This window comes from Anabrus simplex, chromosome 2, assembly GCF_040414725.1.
Source record: "Anabrus simplex isolate iqAnaSimp1 chromosome 2, ASM4041472v1, whole genome shotgun sequence".
Lineage (NCBI taxonomy): Eukaryota > Metazoa > Arthropoda > Insecta > Orthoptera > Tettigoniidae > Anabrus > Anabrus simplex.
Genome location: NC_090266.1, coordinates 1,239,308,181 through 1,239,328,566, shown reverse-complemented (window position 1 = coordinate 1,239,328,566; position 20,386 = coordinate 1,239,308,181). Strand labels below are relative to the sequence as shown.

At 41.0% G+C, this 20,386-nt stretch overlaps 1 protein-coding gene across 2 annotated transcripts in view; it reads right to left on the bottom strand.

The window, feature by feature from the left end:
- The window catches only part of chas (chascon), a 920,317-nt gene that overhangs the window by 433,279 nt on the left and 466,652 nt on the right, over positions 1-20,386 (bottom strand). The window contains exon 5 of one of the 2 annotated variants that reach the window (XM_067142274.2): positions 9,690-9,833. The exons of the other annotated variant lie outside the window; for it this stretch is intronic. Coding sequence (XP_066998375.2) covers positions 9,690-9,833 — 144 coding nt within the window. The remainder of the gene's footprint in view (positions 1-9,689; positions 9,834-20,386) is intronic. 2 annotated transcript variants of the gene reach the window in all.

Below are 20,386 nucleotides of genomic sequence, written 5' to 3'. Positions count from 1 at the left end.
AATAATAATAATAATAATTGTACCGGGCGGTACACCTCTACGCCGCAAGTTTAAATATTGCGCCAATAAGTACTCCACTACAGGAGAAACTCTGAACTTTAAAAACTGACACAACTCATTAGTTTCTCAGATGTCACTACAGTAAATGTTGTGATTACGAACTTGTCAGTACTGTGTGGAGTTCAACTTGTTTTGTTTTCTATTGATCGAGAAGTGTGGACATTCTCTTATAGATGTATCTACTAAAAAACTATGACCATGCACTCTGGTGCGAAGTGGAAGAACTTTATTTGAAGAAATTTTGTATTCATAAGTTTGTTCTTTACTAAATTTCGTTCTGTCATTTGTGGGTTGGCTATATAAATATTTTCTTTCCGCCAGTTTTGAACTTAGCCAATCCAGAATTTCTGTAATTAATTTTTGACCAATCGTGCTTTTTTCTTCTTCGATTTGGATGTGTAACTGTAAGCTACCCAATAAACGACTGTGGGTGTGTCTTAATTATTCATGAACGGTCTCGAATCTTCCCCGAGAGTATAAAAACTGCTGATTTTCCTGGCTCTCCGCCACTCGAACAACATCTAGCATAGTGTATGGAAGTGTAGCAGGAGGCGGGAAGCGCCTCTTTCATCCGGCAGCAGCTCTTCAACAAGGTAATGGCCACTTAACATATTTATTTCTTGCTAGCTCAGCAGTTAAATCCGCGGGGAAGGTCCGAAACCTTTGCTATGTAATAAACACGTAATCTCTCATCGTTTTGTAAATCTTCATATAACTTTAACTGTAACTCGGGGATAGAGAGTGCTTTACCCTCTCGAGCTCCCCTTCATTTTGAATTTGAGGTGACTACGTTTTCGTAACCGTTTTTCTACTCTTCCATAATGTGTTAAATTTATTCTGTATACGAGTCACCTCCATAGTTTGGGAATAGCCCCTGTTTCATCGGCCTAGTGCCTCTTAGGTTTTAAGAAGTTTCATGTAGGAGTGCAGATCCTCGCCTCCATTCAGTTTCGCATTTTGGGCCATTAACTTGACCTAATATTTTTCTACTAAGGCCATTAGGTTGGGTACAAGATACCCCTATTTCTTTGTAAGTGTGCCTTGAGGGCAGTGAATAGTAAAGTCCGTTGTGGCCTTTGATAGGCTCGGAACATTGAGAGCGGGTCAGCTCTTTCTTGTATTTGGAGATGTGCCTCTAGGAGGCTTGACATTACTAGGTGGGAGCAAGTGCTCCATGTAATTAGCGGTTTTCTGCCCTTTGGTAATATGTGGTTGTGAGCTCAGAGCTCAGAAATTGTAAAAATTAGGGCTTGTGGCCCAGATTGTTTAATTGTCTATAAATATTGGCTTTCCTGGTCTTGTACCTCATTTAACTTGTTGTTAAAACCTGAAGTTTTATGTGAAACTTTGCTGTTGTTGAAAATATAACCTTAAATGCAATTTTAATCAATATCTCTGCTTTGTAGTTAGACCCATTCCAGCCCGCACCTTCTTTCACCTCTGCTTTCCACGGGTAACCCCGTAACAATAATAATAATAATATGTAAAGATCATCACAAATCGAACATTCCTAATACTGTTTAATTATAGCATAGCGTACGGTAATGAACATAAAAGCTGTCCACTTCCTCGTAGGCTGCCGTACTGTGGTTATAGGCAGGGACGTGCCTCATACACACACAACATCACTCGGTCAGGAAGACGAGGACATTTTTGAGGTTTTGATTCCCAGCATGCCTAGCGACTTAGTGCGCGCCGTTAATACTCAAATTCCATTGGTCAATTCAGTCAAAGACTTGGCAATTCCTTGATCGATTAAAACATGTTCCAATTCACGTTCAAGACTTTGAAGACTTCTCAAGACTTGTCAAGTATTAAAACCGACTAAACAAGTAAACTTGTGAATTAATGAAAATTCTTGTGAAGTCTTGAATTTGACAAAACTTTGATTTGCAGGAGAATTTTCGACTCAGGAAGGCTCGGTCTATGCAGAGAACTGTAAAACCGAAATGTCAATCTGTGATAATTTTACACGTTCAGGACTTTAATGTAAAATACACGAAGAACACTCATCAGGGCTGTAGACACTAGGGTTCAAACCCAGGACCCGTACCACGCAGGACATCCACTCAAATTACTCATAACCTCGGCTCGAAATAGTAAGTATTTTACCTGATGCTCATTCCTGGAGTAGGCTCAATAAACGTCAGCTTCTCCAGAGGGGTCGTTCCTTAATTCCTGGCGGGTAAACAAACACACGTCCTTGTGGTCGAAATGTAGAATGTTCTTGACTGCTCACTTACCATCCTAGGAGAATACATTCACCTGTTACAATTTCCTTTCGGCGCCTTCATAGACCTCTATCTAAAAAGTGGCTCTGATAATGTTATCAGTCTTCCATCCTACTAACTACCTTTGCGGTTTATGGAGACACTGAGGTCCCGCAAGTGTTATTTTATATGCCAATAAATCTACCGACATGAGGCTGTCGTATTTGAACATCTTCGGATACCACTGATCTGAGCCAGGATCGAACCCGGCTACCTGGGGTCAGGAGCCACTCATCCAGGCGAAACCAGTTTGAACCTCACACCTCTGGTCTCCCTCTCGTTCGCTTACCTAGGTAACGTATTTTCCTCCTGACCTCACCATCGTATAGCTTCATCCATCGACTTCATTCCATCCTCATCCTGTTATTGATCTCACCTGTTTTCTACTACATCCTACTGAGTGCCGTGAAACTTATCATATGTGGAAGAAGCAGTTCACTGAGATTACTTGAAAACGGAGCGGTAAACATGCTTTCGCGGCGGAGGAACATGAGAAAAATTAAGGAACTTTTTAAACACTATTGCAACTTGACCATACCCGCCATAATACAGGAAACTGAAGACGAAATGAGCAATAATAGAAAATGATTATGCACAAGACCGCGGCAATTAATAAGAGATAATAGAGAAAGACTTTTAACGTTATTTCACAACTCACATTAGCCGTTTTTATTTAAGAAATCGAATCAACGAGAGCCAGACAACACCTGCACTTAATTGCCAGAGTGAAAAGGTGGTCGGTCAGGTGGTGGAGACACTGTCTCTCGCTACTCACTGTGTACTTATTACAGTATGCGGTAAGTGCAATTCCGAATTTACTAAGATATCCTGAGTCCACCCAGTTTTCAGTCCCGTACTTCTAAATATAGTTTCATCCGAGCTCGCTGCATTAATCTTGCTACATCCAAAATACTGTAAATGATCCATCTGTGCCAGTTTTTCATTCCCAATCTGATATTCAATCTTATTAGATTTCTTCTCTACCAACATCACTTTAGTTTAGGAAATGCTAAATTTCATATCATATTCGCTGCACTACTTTTCAAGTTCAATTGTTACAACCGGATTTCAGTACAGCCTGCCGTTAAGACCAAGTTGTCAGCATAAGGCAATCCTTGCCTTCATTTTATACCGAACGTTTCATTCATCGATCCATGTATACTGTGGACAATGTAACTCCTGCAGCTGTTCTCTAATGTCTGGAATAAGTACGGCTTCTCTAGAATTATGGAACATAAGCACAAGTGCCTATTTCTCTTGATCCTGACAGCCCCTCTCCACTACTGATCGTTCCTGGAAAGTGATCAATGAAATTCTTCGATAACTGTTCTAATCCTTCCTGGCTTACGAATACCTGAAACCAGAACGTACCTTACAAGTGACAGAGCGTGCAAGACAACGACAACGAGACTCATGACCGTCCCGTTGTGAGAGTCACTTCCATCATGCATTTAAGGGGAGAATCCATTGAACACTTCAATTTTTTTTTAAAAATGTCAGTGGCTACTTTATATCTTTGGAGTGCTTACACTTAGATCGCAAAACTATTTGGCTGTATTCGAATTACAGATGTGTCTAAAAAATTATGAATTATGGTCTACATGAAGGGGCGTGCCACACTGGCAGCTGCCAAAGATAGTTTTCGATTTCTACCGCCATCTGCCCATTGCATTTCATACACATGTGGCTATTCCGAGTGGGAAAACTGCACTAGTTATGTAAACAAAAGTTCTATTTACAGTTAAATTCTTGAATGTTTGCGTTTTTTCTTCTTTCGCGCAACTGTGTTATGTATATATAAACTACTGCAAATATCAGTAGTTATAGCTGTGGATAGTAAACGCGGAAGAAGTGCCTGCAACACGTGGTCTCATTAACTTCTGTTAGTGTAAATAGTGCGAAGTCTTGACATTACAAGATGCTGCCCTACAAAAGCAAGAAGGGAAAAGATGCCTCTACAGTGGAGAACACGACGAGACTAGAGGGAGTTCAACGCCGAGCAGAACGACTAATTACCCAACACGGTCATTTAAATACAGCCAGGTCACTGCTCCCATAACAGCTCTCTAAACAAATAGATATTGCCTTTCTGAGAAAATCCCTCACAGGTAATATTCACCCACGGCTGAATTACCGTTCCGCTCAAAGAGGTCGAGGTGAGTCCTTTTTCCCTCCATTTGCAAGAACAGCATCATATCAAAGTGGCTTCTTTATTCGTTCTGCTCGGCTATGGAATGAACTCTCACTACAGATAAAAGAACTACCTGCAGAAAAATGTTGTAACGTGGCAAAAAGAATGTGTATATAGCGAAACCTTCTGTGCATAACATAATTTTCTACTGTTTGAATGTTGAGTATGCGTGGGAGGACGGATGAAAGTTTGTGTGATCTCGAGTGAGTGAGACTGTATGTGGGTATGAATGAGCCGGCCTAGCTAAAGTATATGCGGGGATTCAAGTGTGTGTGTTTGTGCAGAATTACTTGAATGTTGAACAGGTCTTGTGAATATGGTGTAAATATATGTCTATGTAAATACGGCAATGGTAAGGACATTAAGTAGTAGGCTATATAATTGTACAGTAGCCTATACTTTAATATTGTAATTTTAAGTGGAGATGGAGGCACATTCGTGTTTGGGGCTATGCCCTTCCTCCACTGGCCATCTCTGAATTGTATCCACAATTTGTGGGAAAATCATAATAATAATAATAATAATAATAATAATAATAATAATAATAATAATAATAATAATAATAATAATAATAATAATAATAATAATAATATGGTACTAGAGAAATTTAATGGGCTTGTGTCTTGAAGTAGCATTCATTGAATAACATTTTACTAAAATCCATTTTCCCGCGAGTTTCTTCTAATTTCAGTGCCAACTTTTTAACCTAAAAATTAACCAATCTGACTGAAATGTTTGCAGGATGTAGTCATGAGGTATCAGCATTAATATTGCAGAAATGAAGTTTCTCTCGTTTATGTGCGAATAATTAACGAAAAGTTAAGTTTGAAATTTCAAAAACCTGAAAGCAAATGAAGAAAATTTCTCATAAAATTAATGCATAAAACTGTTTCACTTCGCCTCGTCAATATATACTACACAGTACATATAATAAATTTGGAATGTAGAAATGAGGTCTGAATACCAAAATTTGGTTTCCAAAAATACCATTACAAATCGTATTAAAAATTAACCCGGGGCTAGCCTCAGCTACAGGGCGATAGCGAACGGCCCTCAAATGTGGGGATTAGCTGCGAATAAGGGGAAACCCGAACAAGCAGTCCCGGACCGAAGCAAAACTGCTGCCTTGCAGGCAGGGAGGTACCCCAAAGGCTAAGGGAATAAACCCCGACAGAAAATCTAGCAGGTCGAGGGCTATGAGGGAGGCAGCCCGTCCCGCAAGGCTTTGGAACTAGGGCTGATTACCCAAGCATCCGAGAAACAATTATTAAAAGAAATTACAGAGGGGAAAACGGATTGAATTAACTGTTGACCACCAAGGGAGGAAAAAGGACCATGAACATAGCAACCTGGAATGTACGAGGACTACCTGGTAAGGAGTTCGAACTGTTGTCGGAAATGCTAAGAGCAAGGCTGAACATACTGGTAGTAACAGAGACCAAGTAGAAAGGCAGTGGGTGTCAACAGCTAATGGAACCAAGCAGTGGTGAAGGGTTTTTTAATGTTTCCTCCAGCGTCGACAAGGAACAAAGTGCAAAGGGAGGAGTCTCCATAGTTATCCCCGAAGGCTACAGACATTACGTCAAGTGCTGGAAATTCATCAACGAAAGAATGATCTCGGTGGCTTTAACTCTCAACAGCAGCACCAACGAAGACACTACTTTCATTGCCGTATATGCACCAAATGAAGATGACATCTCAGAAGAGAAAGACAGGTTTTACGATGAATTGCAAAGAACAGTAGACGACGCCATGGAAACCATTTTCGTACTTGGTGACTTCAATGGCAGAGTTGGAAACAACACAGAGGGAATGGAGGGCCTGCTTGGGAAATACGGAGAGGTTCGCCAGAATGACAGTGCGAGAAGACTCCTGGACATGTGTGCAGGAAATGACTGTGTAATAGCAAATACTATGTTCCCACACAAAATAACACACCGCTACACAAGAGAAGTCGCCAGCCTCAATTATTAACTACATCCTAGTGCCACGTAGCCAGTGGAGATATACCTTGGATGCCAGAGTATACAGAGGTTATGAGATTGGAAGCGATCACTAATTGGTAGTTATGCGGCTTCACATTAACATCCCAAAAACTCAGTTAACAGGAGGAAACCTAAAGAAAGAATAAAGGTGCATAAATTGAGAGAGGAGGCCACCCAGCAAGCCTATCAAGATGCCGTGAAACAACGGATTGACCTACTGGAATTGCCACCTGCGGGAGAAGACCAACTGGAAGAGACGTGGTGCCTGTTCAAGGAAGTAATCCTTGAAGCTGCAGCCGAGGCCTATGGAAAGTCTAGGGGAGATCAACATCAGAAGAGGACACCATGGTGGACAGAGGAGGTGAAGGAACTAGTCAGGGAGAAGAAGGAATTGTGGAAGAAATACTTACTCACTAAACACCCAAGTGATTATGAGGCCTACAAAAAGCAAAGGATTGCAGTGAACAACGCAGTGAAAGATTCAAAACAACAGTCGTGGGGAAAGTTCGGAGAAACAATGGACGGAAACCTACAAAATAACCAAAAGCTGTTTTACAGGGTACTCAAATCTTTGCGAACAGAGAAGCAGTGTCCTCTCAAGTTCATAAAGGACAAAAGCGGAAACCTCCTCCGAAGTGAAAATGACATCATGGAACGGTGGAAAGAACACTTTTAAGAACTGCTCGGAGTAAATATGGAAATTGAGGATAACTATGAAGCTGGAGAAGAACAGCAGTACCATGAGGAAGATGGGACTTGTGAGGATTTACGTATTGAGGAACTAAAGCGTGCACTGATGAAAATGAAACTAGGCAAAGCTGCAGGCCACGACCAGATAGCACCTGTGAAGCTCAAGTTTATGTGCAAAAGTGGTGAAGATTTGTTGCACCGTATTATCATCCTGGCCTGGAAAACAAGGAAGGTACCAACTGACTGGGAGTGCAGTGTCATTGTTCCAATATTCAAAAATGGGGTAAACAGAGATTGCACAAACCATCCTGGCATATCGCTCCTGAGCGTACCTGGAAAAATATATGCAATGATCCTGGAAGATGGATTAAGGCAAGTCTTAGAACCACAGTTCGGTGAAGCGCAGTGTGGGTTTCAGCCAGGAAGAAGCACCCAAGACCTCATTTTTACCATCAGACATATCAGCGAAAAACTGATGAGGTACGGAAAAGAGGCGCATCTCGCCTTTATCGACATAGAGAAAGCCTTTGACACCATTCCGAGAGTTGAAATTTGGAAGACACTAAAGGAAAGAAATGTTGATCAGCAGCTAACAGCTGCAAATCAAAGCCTGTACAGTCGATGCCAGAATTATGTTCGAACCTGCAATGCAGAGTCTCAGGTGTTTGAGACATCAGTGGGACTCAAACAAGGCTGCATCCTCAGCCCACTTCTCTTCATTATCCTAATGGATGATATGATCAAATCTTGTAATGGGAAGGTGCAGAAATTCAAGCTCAGCCAGAAGATTCTGAGGTCAGTGTATATCGCCCATTGTGCCTTTGCTGATGACATAATGCTGCTGGTAGATTCGGAAAGGAATCTACAAAAGAACTTGTTAATCTGGGAAGAAGAGCTGGAAAAGATGGGCATGAAAATCAATGCTAGGAAAACTCAGACCATGATGATGTCACGGCAGACTACCTCACAGCAGATTGCACTGAATGACGGTACAATATTGGAGCAGACCACCAATTTAAATACCTTGGAGGCACATTGCAGGAAGATGATAGAATAGATGGCGAAATTATAGCTCGATCCCAAGCCTCAATGCGGCTCTTCAATGCACTGAAGATAAATTTTTCTAACAACCCTTCTGTGTCTAAATCCACGAAACTCCATGTGTACAAGGTGATATATCTGCCAACCTTGCTATATGGCTGCGAAACCTGGGCATTGACCAGCAAAAACCAGAGTAGAATTCAGGCATCAGAAATGCGATTTCTCCGCAAAATTGAAGGGAAAACGAGAAAGGACAGAATCAGGAATCCTACCATCAGAACCAGTCTTGACGTCTCACCTGCCCTCGAGAAAATCGAACAGAGCTAACTACGATGGTTTGGGCATGTCCAAGGAATGGAGGAATAGAGAATGGCTAAAACAAGCTTCGGACGCCTGAATGCAAGGAGCTAGACCGCGCGGCAAACCCAGAAGAACGTGGGATGGAGATGTAGAGGCAGCTGTGGAAGCCAGGGGTGGGGAATGGAGGAAAGTGAAGGAGCTGGCACGAGACAGACCCCGCTGGAGGATACTCTGGAAAACCTCGACACCGCAAGGTAGAAGAGGACCGACTAAGTAAGTAAGTAAGTAAGTAAGTAAGTAAGTAAGTAAGTATTAAAAATTAAAAATTCTAGAACCAATGTTGTTGTGGACTTCAAAACTTGGGCATTGCTATACATTAACATGATAAACATGATTTCAAAATTTGGTTGAAAGCGACCAAGTAGGAGGAAAGTTAAATGTATGGGAGGGGTGTCCCCTTAAACAAGCAATGGGTTTGCTGTCGATGGTTCTCCGATTTATCGGTGTTGGATGAGTTAGTTCAATAATCGGTATCATACTTTCTTATTTCAGAAATATGTGTACGCTTTTTTACGTATGAACTCAAGAAACTGGCCAATACATTCAAACATAGCGTACAATAATGTAATGGAACATGGAGGATCCAGTAAAATACAAAATACACAAGGATTACAATGGTACCACAAATGCTGCAGGACAAAGCGTTCGTAGCATTTCCCAAACCAATTATTCCAATGATTCTCGTGGCCAGGAAAAAGTGCCATAGTCCTTTCTATAAAGGGAAGCCTGCAAAGAGTTGCCCTCACTCGTGCACAGACACCAATTGAGCCAAGAAGACAACATGTCACTACCAACCTTGGCCGTGCTGTGGCTGTGAGATTTCATCCTGGAGATAGTGGCTTCGAATCCCACTGTCGGCAGCCCTGAAGATGGTTTTCCGTGGTTTCCCATTTTAACAAAAGGCAAATGCTGGGTCTGTGCCTTAATTAAGGCCACGACCGCTTCCTTCCAACTCCTAGGCCTTTCCTATCCCATCGTCGCCATAAGACCTATCTGTGTCGGTGCGACGTAAAGCCCCTAGCAAAGATCCAGCATGTTGTACGAAGGTTTTTCAACTAAGGTGTGAATGTGGAGATATTGCTCATCACTCACCTCATCTGTGATGTCACCATGGTGCTGGACGTCCTCCGTCTCGACTAGCTCCTCCTTCTCTTCCCGTGTCGTAACCTTGCGCTCCTTCACCTCTCTCAGCGTTCCACTGGGTCCGGCAAACTCCCCATCTCCTAGCGTACGGTGCTACGAGAAAAGAAAGAAACAAGCACCGTTCACTTCAGAAATGGAAGGAAACTGGTATTTAGGAGATTTACGATAAGAGGAACAAGAATCGTCATACCTTACCCGTTGCCCGGGGATCCTCAGAGAGAGCATTTTATCTGCGGATACGTGCTAGTAAGCCCAAACAGCGTAATTTACAGAAATTCACAGAGTGTGCCGGTACAACTTCCATTTAACAGTCCAGGAAACAGAAAACAACTGGACGAACGAAATGGAAAACGATCAGATGCTTTCAAGATGAACACTTTTAAGTGCCAGCGTACGTCTCATAAACATGTTATTTGTAGTGAGTGTATTGATTTAAAGCAATGACCGTGCGGTTAGGGTCACGCGGCTGTGAGCTTGCATCCTACAGATTGTGGGTTCGGACCCCAACTGTCGACAGCCCTGAATATGGTTTTCCGTGGTTTCCAGTTTTCACACCAGACTGCACCTTAATTAAGGCCATGGCCACTTCTTTTCCACTCATAGCCCTTTCCCATACCATCGTTGACACCTCTCTGTATCGGCCCGACGTGAAGCAAATGGTGAAAACTGAAAACAAGGAGAGAATTGACATCTTATATGTATAAAATCTATCATGGTCATGTGACTGAATGTGGCTACTTTAGATTAGAATGTACAAAGAGATATTAAACTTGGCCGCGTCCACGCATCTACCTTTTGGAAGGATGAAACTGAATCACAATACAATATAAATAGCTAATTCTGTGAAAATATAGATGCCGACCCCTCGCTGTAGGGTTATCGTGCCTGCCTCTTACACGGAGGCCCCGGTTTCGAATATTAAGCAGGTCAGGCACTTTTACTTGAATCTGAGGTCTGGTTCGAGTCCACTGAGCCTAATTGATTACGACCGAGGAGCTATCAGGCGGTGAGATGTCTACAAAGCCAAGAATAACTGTCGAGAGGATTCGTCGTGCGGACCACACGACAACTCGTAATCTGCAGGCCTTCGGGCTGAGCAGCGGTCACTTGGTCGGCCATGGCTGAGCCATGGGGTTTGGTTTGGTTTTACACAGAGTACGTATTAGTTTCTTATGATCGACTGAACGGCTGCGCAGTTTTGGTCACGTAGCTGTCACCTTGCATGTGGGAGATAGTGGGTTCGAACCCAGCTGTTGGTAGCCTTGAAGACGGTTTTCTGTGATTCCCAATTACACACAAGGCTGTACCTTAATTAAGGACATGGCCGCTTCCTTCCCACTCCTAGTCCTCTCGTTAGTACTGTTTTAGTTTCCTGTTCCGAAGTTCGCATACCTTTTAACACAACAAGGACATGCTTCTGACGACAGCAGGCCTAAGCGCATTCCTGTAATTCCATCCCCTTGCCCTCCTATTCCGTTAACCGCTCCCTTCACTCACATAGGTGCTACAGCAAACCCAGGTCCTATTTCAGCCGCTACTATCTTGAAGGAAACCGTGGAACAATTTCCAAGAGCTCTTAATGTTTGCCACTGTAATGTGCAGTCTTTGCTCTCCCAAACGCGCATGGATGAAATGCATATCCTGTTTTCTTCGCGCCAGTTCCATGCAATTCTTATGTCTGAAACGTGGCTGAGCAGCAAACGCCCCAGTTCAGCTGTTGACATAGACGGGTACGTCCTTCTAGTGATGGGACTATCGAATGAAAACTACCGAATTATTCGATAGTCGACAACTACCGTTACAACCGATTGTTTCCGTTTGCATTCGGTTTTTCATTCAGATCGCAAATTCCAATTGTTTCCACTAGTCAGCGCTAAAATCGCCACCTCTTGAGTCACGGAGTGGTCAGTCATTTATTATAAAAATGGCCGCGGTAGTTTTCAACATATAAGTGTACGCGCCAATTCACTCCGCTTCTGTGTATTTCAAGATGGTAATCAACCAAGTCTCTAATGAAAATAAAATGGAATTACCAGTATATAGGCCTATTTATATGTACGTTTGTGAGTAAGTTAAAGAGCACTTACTTTTAGGAACACTGATAGCGCAACGGTTAAAGCAACGAACTGCAAATAGCGAGATGCAGGCTTAAGTCTTCCTCTTAGCGACTTTTTTTAACATAGGAATATTGTTTTATCAAGGAGAATTATTACCGTTTTATATTTCGTTAGTGAGTTATGCAGCCGTTTGAAGGAATTATTTCTTCCGTGCAACTGGTAAAACAGGCTAGGCGAAAGCAATACCAGTTCTTCCCTCATTATGACCGGCGCGCATGCGTCATTAGCAATATTTTGGTGCTAAACAAGTCATCCAACACGGCTTTATGCCAACTTTCGAAGTATCGTATCGTAATCTGTTTACCCGTCCGCTTCTGTGGTGTAGTGGTTAGCGTGATTAGCTGCCACCCCCGGAGGTCCGGGTTCGATTCCCGAAAATTTGAAAAAGTGGTACGAGGGCTAGAACGGGGTCCACTCAGCCTCGGGAGGTCAACTGAGTAGAGGTGGGTTCGATTCCCACCTCGGCCATCCTCGAAGTGGTATTCCGTGGTTTCCCACTTCTCTTCTCCTCCAGGCGAATGCCGGGATGGTACCTGACTTAAGGCCACGGCCGCTTCCTTCCCACTTCCCTGTTCAGCATAGCAGGTAAGGTCGCCTGGCCTTAACTTGGGTACTATCCCGGAGAAGTGGGAAACCACGGAAAACCACTTCGAGGATGGCTGAGGTGGGAATCGAACCCACCTCTACTCAGTTGACCTCCCGAGGCTGAGTGGACCCCGTTCCAGCCCTCGTACCACTTTAAAATTTCGTGGCAGAGCCGGGAATCGAACCCGGGCCTCCGGGAGTGGCAGCTAATCACACTAACCAGTACACCACAGAGGCGGACAACTTTCACAGTACAAGGTCAAATTTATCATTCAATAGGCAGTTTATTGCCAAATGCTCATCAAGATCCTGAATTTTTGCAGATTTACTTTGTTGGTGAAGATGAAAGAGAAGCACTAAATGCAATTTTAATATTGTGCACTTTGTCAATAGATAATCATGTTATAGTTTATATAAATACTTTCCATATACGAACCATGAACCTCTAATGATTGAACGTAACCTTACATGAATGGAATTATTTTAAAATTATTATATTCACTATATTTGGTCCTAGGAAAATATGTTGTCTTTTTATTTACTTTGCTGTGTTCATATTACTTTAATATGTGGTGTCATTACAATAAGGACATAACCTTCGTCTGAAATTACCTAACAGTTGTTATTTTATGAACAGACGATCTTACATCCATTAACTTGTGGTTAGGGACACAAAAATGCATTTTATTTAAAATGAAACATAATTACCACAGTTACTTTAATCGGGACATTTTATCTTATTTTATAGACCAACGTATTTCAGTTTCCAATTACTTCACTCGATCATTGTGTAACGTTGGTTACTGGTCGTAGTCTCTATATTTCCGCTTATATTAACAAAACAAACATGCTATACAAATCGGTAGTATAATACAACAATCCACATTTCGGTAGTTACTAGCAAATGATGTATTACTAGTTACTAGTACTACCGCAGTACAAAACGTATAGGCTATTACTACCGATTTCAAACCGAATGTAAACTATCGAATGTTTTAATTCGATAGTCAAGCCTCACAATCGGTAGTCTACCAATAGTTTAAAACATTCGATATTCCCATCACTACGTCCTTCTACGAAATGACCGCGAGGGAAAAGGTGGTGGTGGGGGGGTTAGCTGCTTATGTTGCCAGAGACCTCAACCCTCAAGTAATTAGCCAATCGCCTTCACAGTATGAACGCAAACCAGAGTTATTGTTTGTAGAGGTAACACTCTCTAGAACGAAATGCTTGCTAGGAGTGGTTTACAAGCCTCCGAAAGTAGGGTATTTGACCGAACTTGAGACTGAAATACTAAACTTTCTGCCAGACAATGAACACGTTATTGTAATGGGCGATTTCAACACAAATTTGTTAGACAGTACCGCAGCTTCAACTCGACAGTTTCGTAACATTTTCGAAGCATGTAACATGACAATTTTACCTCTCGGACCAACCCACCACACTAATAGCAGTCACACCCTTCTCGATCTGATAATAACAAACAATTCAGCGAAAGTCCTGCAACATGGACAGACATCAGCCCCGGGGCTATCTGGACATGATATAATCTACCTGTCCTACCAATTATAAACTCCGAAACCAAGGTCGAAAATATTATCATTCAGGGACCTCAGACGAATTGACGCAGATAAATTAGAAGAAGATGCTCTTTCCGTGCCGTGGATGGAGATAAATCGCGCCAATAATCTACCGGAAATGGTCTCAACATTTAATAACCTAGTAACGCAACTCTACGATCGGCACGCCCTAGTGCGTTCGGGAAAAGGTTCCAGAGCTCCTAAACCGTGGATAGATGACGAAATTCGCCACTTAATGGCTAAACGAGACGCTGCTCATAGAGGATACAAGCACTACCCAACGGAAGTGAACCACCAGACTTATAAAACACTGCGTAATAAAACGACCTCTAAAATTCGAAGCGCTAGACTACGTTACGCCCATAACTTGATTAGACCTGACGTACGCCCTGCGACGATGTGGAAATCTATGAAATATTTTGGCATCAATAACCAGAAATCTAACGATGAACTAAATGTTAACGTAGATGAATTAAACGACCATTTCATCTCGCCAACGGGAATTAATCCGGTCGTAAAGGAGAAAACTATTAATTCATATGATAATACGCCATCTCCAGAAAGAGATCAATTTTACTTCAGCCACGTCACACCGCAAGAAGTGATTGACTCAATAAAACGCATCAAGACCAGGGCTAGGGGCGTAGATAATATAGGCCATGAAATGCTCATGAAAATTCTCCACCACATCATTTATCCATTGGTGAATATTTTTAATTACTCACTGCAACAGGGCACTTATCCGGAAATATGGAAAATGGCCATAGTTCGCCTGCTTCCGAAAATAAGACTGGCGAAGGACGTCAGTGACCATCGGCCGATTAGCATCTTATGCATATTGTCAAAAGCTTTAGAATTCATAGTTCACAAGCAAATTACCAACATAACCTTCTTGATATCCACCAGTCCGGCTTTAGACGGAGACCAGCACTTGCAGTGCATTAACACATGTGACTGATGACATAAGGCAAGCTATGGGCAACAAACAACCGACAGTTCTAGCGTTATTGGACTTTCGTAAAGCTTTCGACACTGTTGACAGGGCATAGTTATATCCAAACTAAATAGTTTAAATTTCTCCGCGTGTGCACTCCAGTGGATCAGATCCCATCTCACCGGTCGCCGGCAGTTTGTACTTAATAACAACAATGAATATTCAAATTGGCGTACGGATGACGTAGGAATACAACAAGGATCTCTACTGGGCCCCCTATTTTTCTCTTTGTATACAAATGGCATATCTTCCGGATTAAAACGCTGTAAATACCACTTATACGCTGATGACCTACAGATATATATACACAGCAAACCCGAAAACCTACACTCAGAAACACGTTACCTGAATGAAGACTTGATGACCATAGATATATGGGCCAGAAATCACGGATTACAATTAAACCCATCAAAATCCCAGGCAATAATTATTGGTTACCCTAAATTACTTTGCAAACTCAATCGAACAGCGTTACCACAGTTGTCCATAAGTGGTACTCCGATACAGTGTAGCCAAAATGTAAGAAATATTTGTATAATATTTGACGAACATCTGTCCTGGTCTGCCCAAACTATATCTGTGTGTAGAAAAATATACGGAACGCTACGCTGTCTCAATAAATTCAAATTCACTTTCCCTTTTAAACTAAAGAAAATTCTTGTTGAATCACTCGCATTACCTCATTTTGATTATTGGGATATAGTTTACAACAACCTAGGAGTAGACTGGGGAAGGAAATTACAGTGTGCTCAGAATGCTTGTGTAAGATTTATCTGTGGGCTTCGTTACGCTGACCATGTCACACCGTCTTACACGCGGCTCGGGTGGCTTCGCCTGCAAGAACGACGCACACTTCATACTCTTTGCTTCTTGCATACTATTCTTGAAAGTTCTCAACCAGTCTATCTCCGTGATCGCATGAAGCTCCTCTCCACAGACCATAACAAAAATACCCGATCCTGCAGCATGTGTTTATCCCTTCCTGTACACAGAACAGCAATCTACACGAAATCATTCACCGTTACCGCAGCCCGACAATGGAATCTCTTACCAGTGGACGTCAGAAGCATGTCCAGCAGCTTAGCTTTTAAACATGCCTGTGTCCAAATACTAGGTAAACATGCATGAATCATCAAATTATGACCTGAAAACACCTACTCCTACCGCCTCTTCATCATCATTTCCCACTTCCTTTCACAGATCTTCTTCTTCTTTTCCTTCTTACTAATCCTTCTCTTCACCTCTCAACTGAAGGCGATATTTCGGTGTACTGTAGAAATGTATATAATTTTTTAAACTTTTTCTTAAGTAGTTGTTATAGAACTCATTATTCATAATTATATTATTAATGTACTCTACGTGCGATTTATATTATATAGATGATATGATCTTTTTAAGTGTGGTTCCTTTTGTTAATGCTATTACTGTTATTATTGTTCATATTATCATATTATTGTCATCAGTAGTTTTAATTAAGTATTCTAGGTTAAGACAGGTTAAGTGTAAGAAAGGGGGTACATCCCTAACTTTGCCAGGATAAATAAAACATATTACATATTATTTACTAGTCTTTTCCTACCCCATTGGTCATCGTGCGTCATCGTCATCTATGTTGGTGCGATGTAAGGGATGAAGCAAGTTACACCGAACTAGTACTTTTCCGAACGTGTATCAAAATTTATGAGAAAAAAGTTATTCATTTTACATTTTGGAAAATAAAATGATCATAAATAAGTGTTTCAGTAAAATGTGAGGTTCGCAACCGTGCAGGCTGTGGTGCGAAGTGTTGACGGATGGCCTGTACAGCTTTTGTTGCTAATGGCTTTACGTCGCACCGAAACATATAGGTCTTATGACGACAGTGTGATAGAAAATGCCTAGGAGGTGGAACGAAGCGGCCGTGGCCTTAATTAAGGTACAGCCGGGTGTGAAAATGCGAAACCACGGAAAACCATCTGTAAGGCTACCGACAGTGGGATTTGAAGCCACTCTCTCGCGAATGCAAGCTGATAGCCACGTGCTCCTAACCGCACGGCCAACTCGCTCGGTCAAGGTACTGGAACATCGCATCACACATGCCACTGGACTGTGCTGCCGTGTCGGTAGCAGTTTGAAGCCGGCGAAAAATAAGTGGAATGAAGTGGAATGAACTCGGTTGTTTAGCAACTTCATCAATAAACAGGTTAGTACAGCCCTTATTCACGATCTTCAGGGAACTAAGACCCATTTTCCCTTCTCCCTTTGTGATGAGTAGATGTATAATGAGAATACCACCCCAACTTTGAAACCCCTTTGTTTTTAATAGAATATCGTACTGAATTTGCTCCAAAAATTTTCCCCCATGGAGACGAAATGCGCACAGCATAATTTCTTGGATTTAAACGGTTAAAAACTATTTTCCCAGCAGAAAATGAAAAAATACTTGAAAAAATATATATTTAATAAATGGCGACCCTGCACGATCTGAAAACTAGTGAGCTGAGAGATATAGCTGAAGAACATTAGTTAAAAGGATATGCAAATTGATGTCTCATTCATTCTAGTTTTCCATTTCATTTCGGTAACGAAATATTTGGTGAACCGGAGAAAGAAGTTGATTTGGTCGCCGCTGTTATCACTGTGCTCCAGGTGTGAAAAATCCACACAACAACTTTGAATACCGAAAGAAGAGAATGCATGTGATTTTAGTTGAACTATTCGACGCCAAGCAACTTCCAAACCTCGATAACATAAATAAAATTGAAGAAGTCTTTAAAGTCTTTAACAGCTACTACAAAGAAAAGGCTTTGCCTCATAAATTTTTATTGCAAAAATAGTCGATCTTTTGAACATTGAGCACAAAATTAACATTAATGACAAGTTAAATAGGAATAATGAACTGTGGGCAGATTTTAGCCATGAATCCCCTTGATCAACTACAAAAGAGAAAAGAACTTGACGAGTATATGGAAAAGCAAATTAGGTATTTTTCCAAACTCCCCAAGTGGTGGGACGAGGAAATTAAATTGACGAATATTTGTTGAAAATTATATTTTAAAATTCTAACTCAGAATTATTTTCTTTCTTGCGTCTTTTAAAGAACTCAACGAAAGAAGCAAAACATGTAGTAATCAACTCAAGAATTCTTTGTAGTTTTTTATTCATTTATGTTGATCAAAAATTCTCTGTAACTAGCTTATGTTGGGCATCAAAAATGAGATTTTTCTTTCCGTATATGATGACATACATCCGTGTGTTTGCGGGTATAGCAGCATTAAATGTAGCGCACAACTTCATACCCTTTTTGCTGCAGTTACAACATTTCTACGCTTACTCATGTTGATGACATAAATAGAATACGATTGAATAAACTGTCGAGGACCGATGCCTACGTCTGAGTTTAGTTTAGTAATTCTCCTGAAATCTGTAAACGCATCGTAAGCTTTCTGGAATTTGTTGGGAGGATCAAGATTCCAAGATTCTTCTGGAAATATTTCACCTCTACCGTTTTTCACACATATTTTTTCAAGCTGGACATGATCAAACTGGGATGAATCGAGCAATCGATTTTCCTTTCTGTTGGTTTAAAACACTACAAACATAAATAAAACCTGGTAAAACTCCATATACTGATAGAAATTGGTGACGTCTGTTTCAAAGTTTCTTTTTTCAACAATATCAGAAAATTCGTGCCCTTGTAGATCGAAAAATGAGATGAGACTTTTTGGATTTTTATACATTTCTTCTCTGCGTTAAACTTCAAAATTCGGTTCGTACTTGATAACAGGCGCCGGTATTTCCATATGTGTAATGGTTACTTTTCCATCTTCTGGAACATAACTATCATCTAAATTTCCACCTGGGTTTATTGTTTTCCATCTATAAACGGCATCTTTTGCGTATGGGCTCCAAGTGAAACTAATTGTGTAGTTACCTTCCCACTCAATCTCTTGATAATCCTTAAAGAATCCATCCAGATTTTCCAAAGGATACAACACTTCGTTTGATTTTGATTGCAGCTTTTTTTTTTGTTGACAGCGTTAGATTCTAGCCGAACTTCATCGCTTAAAGAGGAAGTGAGTTGATGCAATACTGCTGCGACGACACCGGGATGGTCTATTCTAGAATCAAGATGGTTACCCTTTTGATGGTTAGTGCAGACCACAGAAAAGTAGGGGAATTATCTATGAGATTTACATTCGATTTCCCTTCGTAATGGGTATAGTCGGTACTATTGTCGTGAGTAACATTGAAATTCATGGCTAGTTGAAATATATTCCTTTCCCATCCATCGCCAACTTTGATTTTAATTTCGGTATCTTTATTGGGAACCATAAAGTTATTTTTAGTCCTTTCATTCACCGGGAATGAATTCCACTGATAGCTTTCAATCTTATCCATTTATAGAAAAGAAAATGTGACGTCATTTACATAATACCCTCGTCTGGATCTACAGTTTCAGATTTTAAAAGATGGTCAGCGATTAGTTCTCCAAACATGATGACTTGAATATGAATGGGCATGACTAGTTCTCCAATTTTAACTGGCTTTACTGCGCCATCTTTCGGAACAAAATGAATTGCACCTTTTGCTTTAACTTTGAAGGGAAGTGCACTTACATCTATTTTATTCTTTGATGTAGACATCGAATAGTTCTTTTATTTCAGATTCCGAGTATACTCCAGGATGGCGTTTTGAAGCGATAACTGCTTTTTCTGATCCAGCACTGTTACCAGAAAGTGTGAATGACAAAGGCAGTATCAGTCTTCAGTTCAGCGTTGACTTCTATCTTGTCAAAAACCTTTTTGTCACTATCTACTAACTTTCTTCTTAGATTATGAATTTCATTAGTTAAAGGTGCAATTTCAGCTTTTGTAGAATAATCTCGGAACAGTATCTCTATTTCTTCTTTAGTGAAATAACTTTTCAAATCAGGAACACCTTTGCTTGTGATTGATGATGCCAACTCTTTTCCCGGAACAGTATCTCTATTTCTTCTTTAGTGAAATAACTTTTCAAATCAGGAACACCTTTGCTTGTGATTGATGATGCCAACTCTTTTTCTATATATCATTTGGTGACTACATCACGTTTATCAACGGGTTCCGCTATATTGACTAACCTCTTTTTGAGAAAATTAACGTAATTATCGTGTGGCTTGAAAATCTTGGAGCGATTCTTATTTAAACTATTTAGCAGACTCTTAATTTTCGCATCTATCTCATCTTTTGTCACAGCAAACTTAACTCGAAGTTAGTTTCCAAAAATGTCCAAGGCCATTTATTGTGTCTCAAAATTTCACTTGGATTATTGTGTCCTTCGGAAAACAATTTCAAAACACATAGGCACAAGTGACCACGAATTTTTCGGGTTTGAGATAGTTAACCAGTT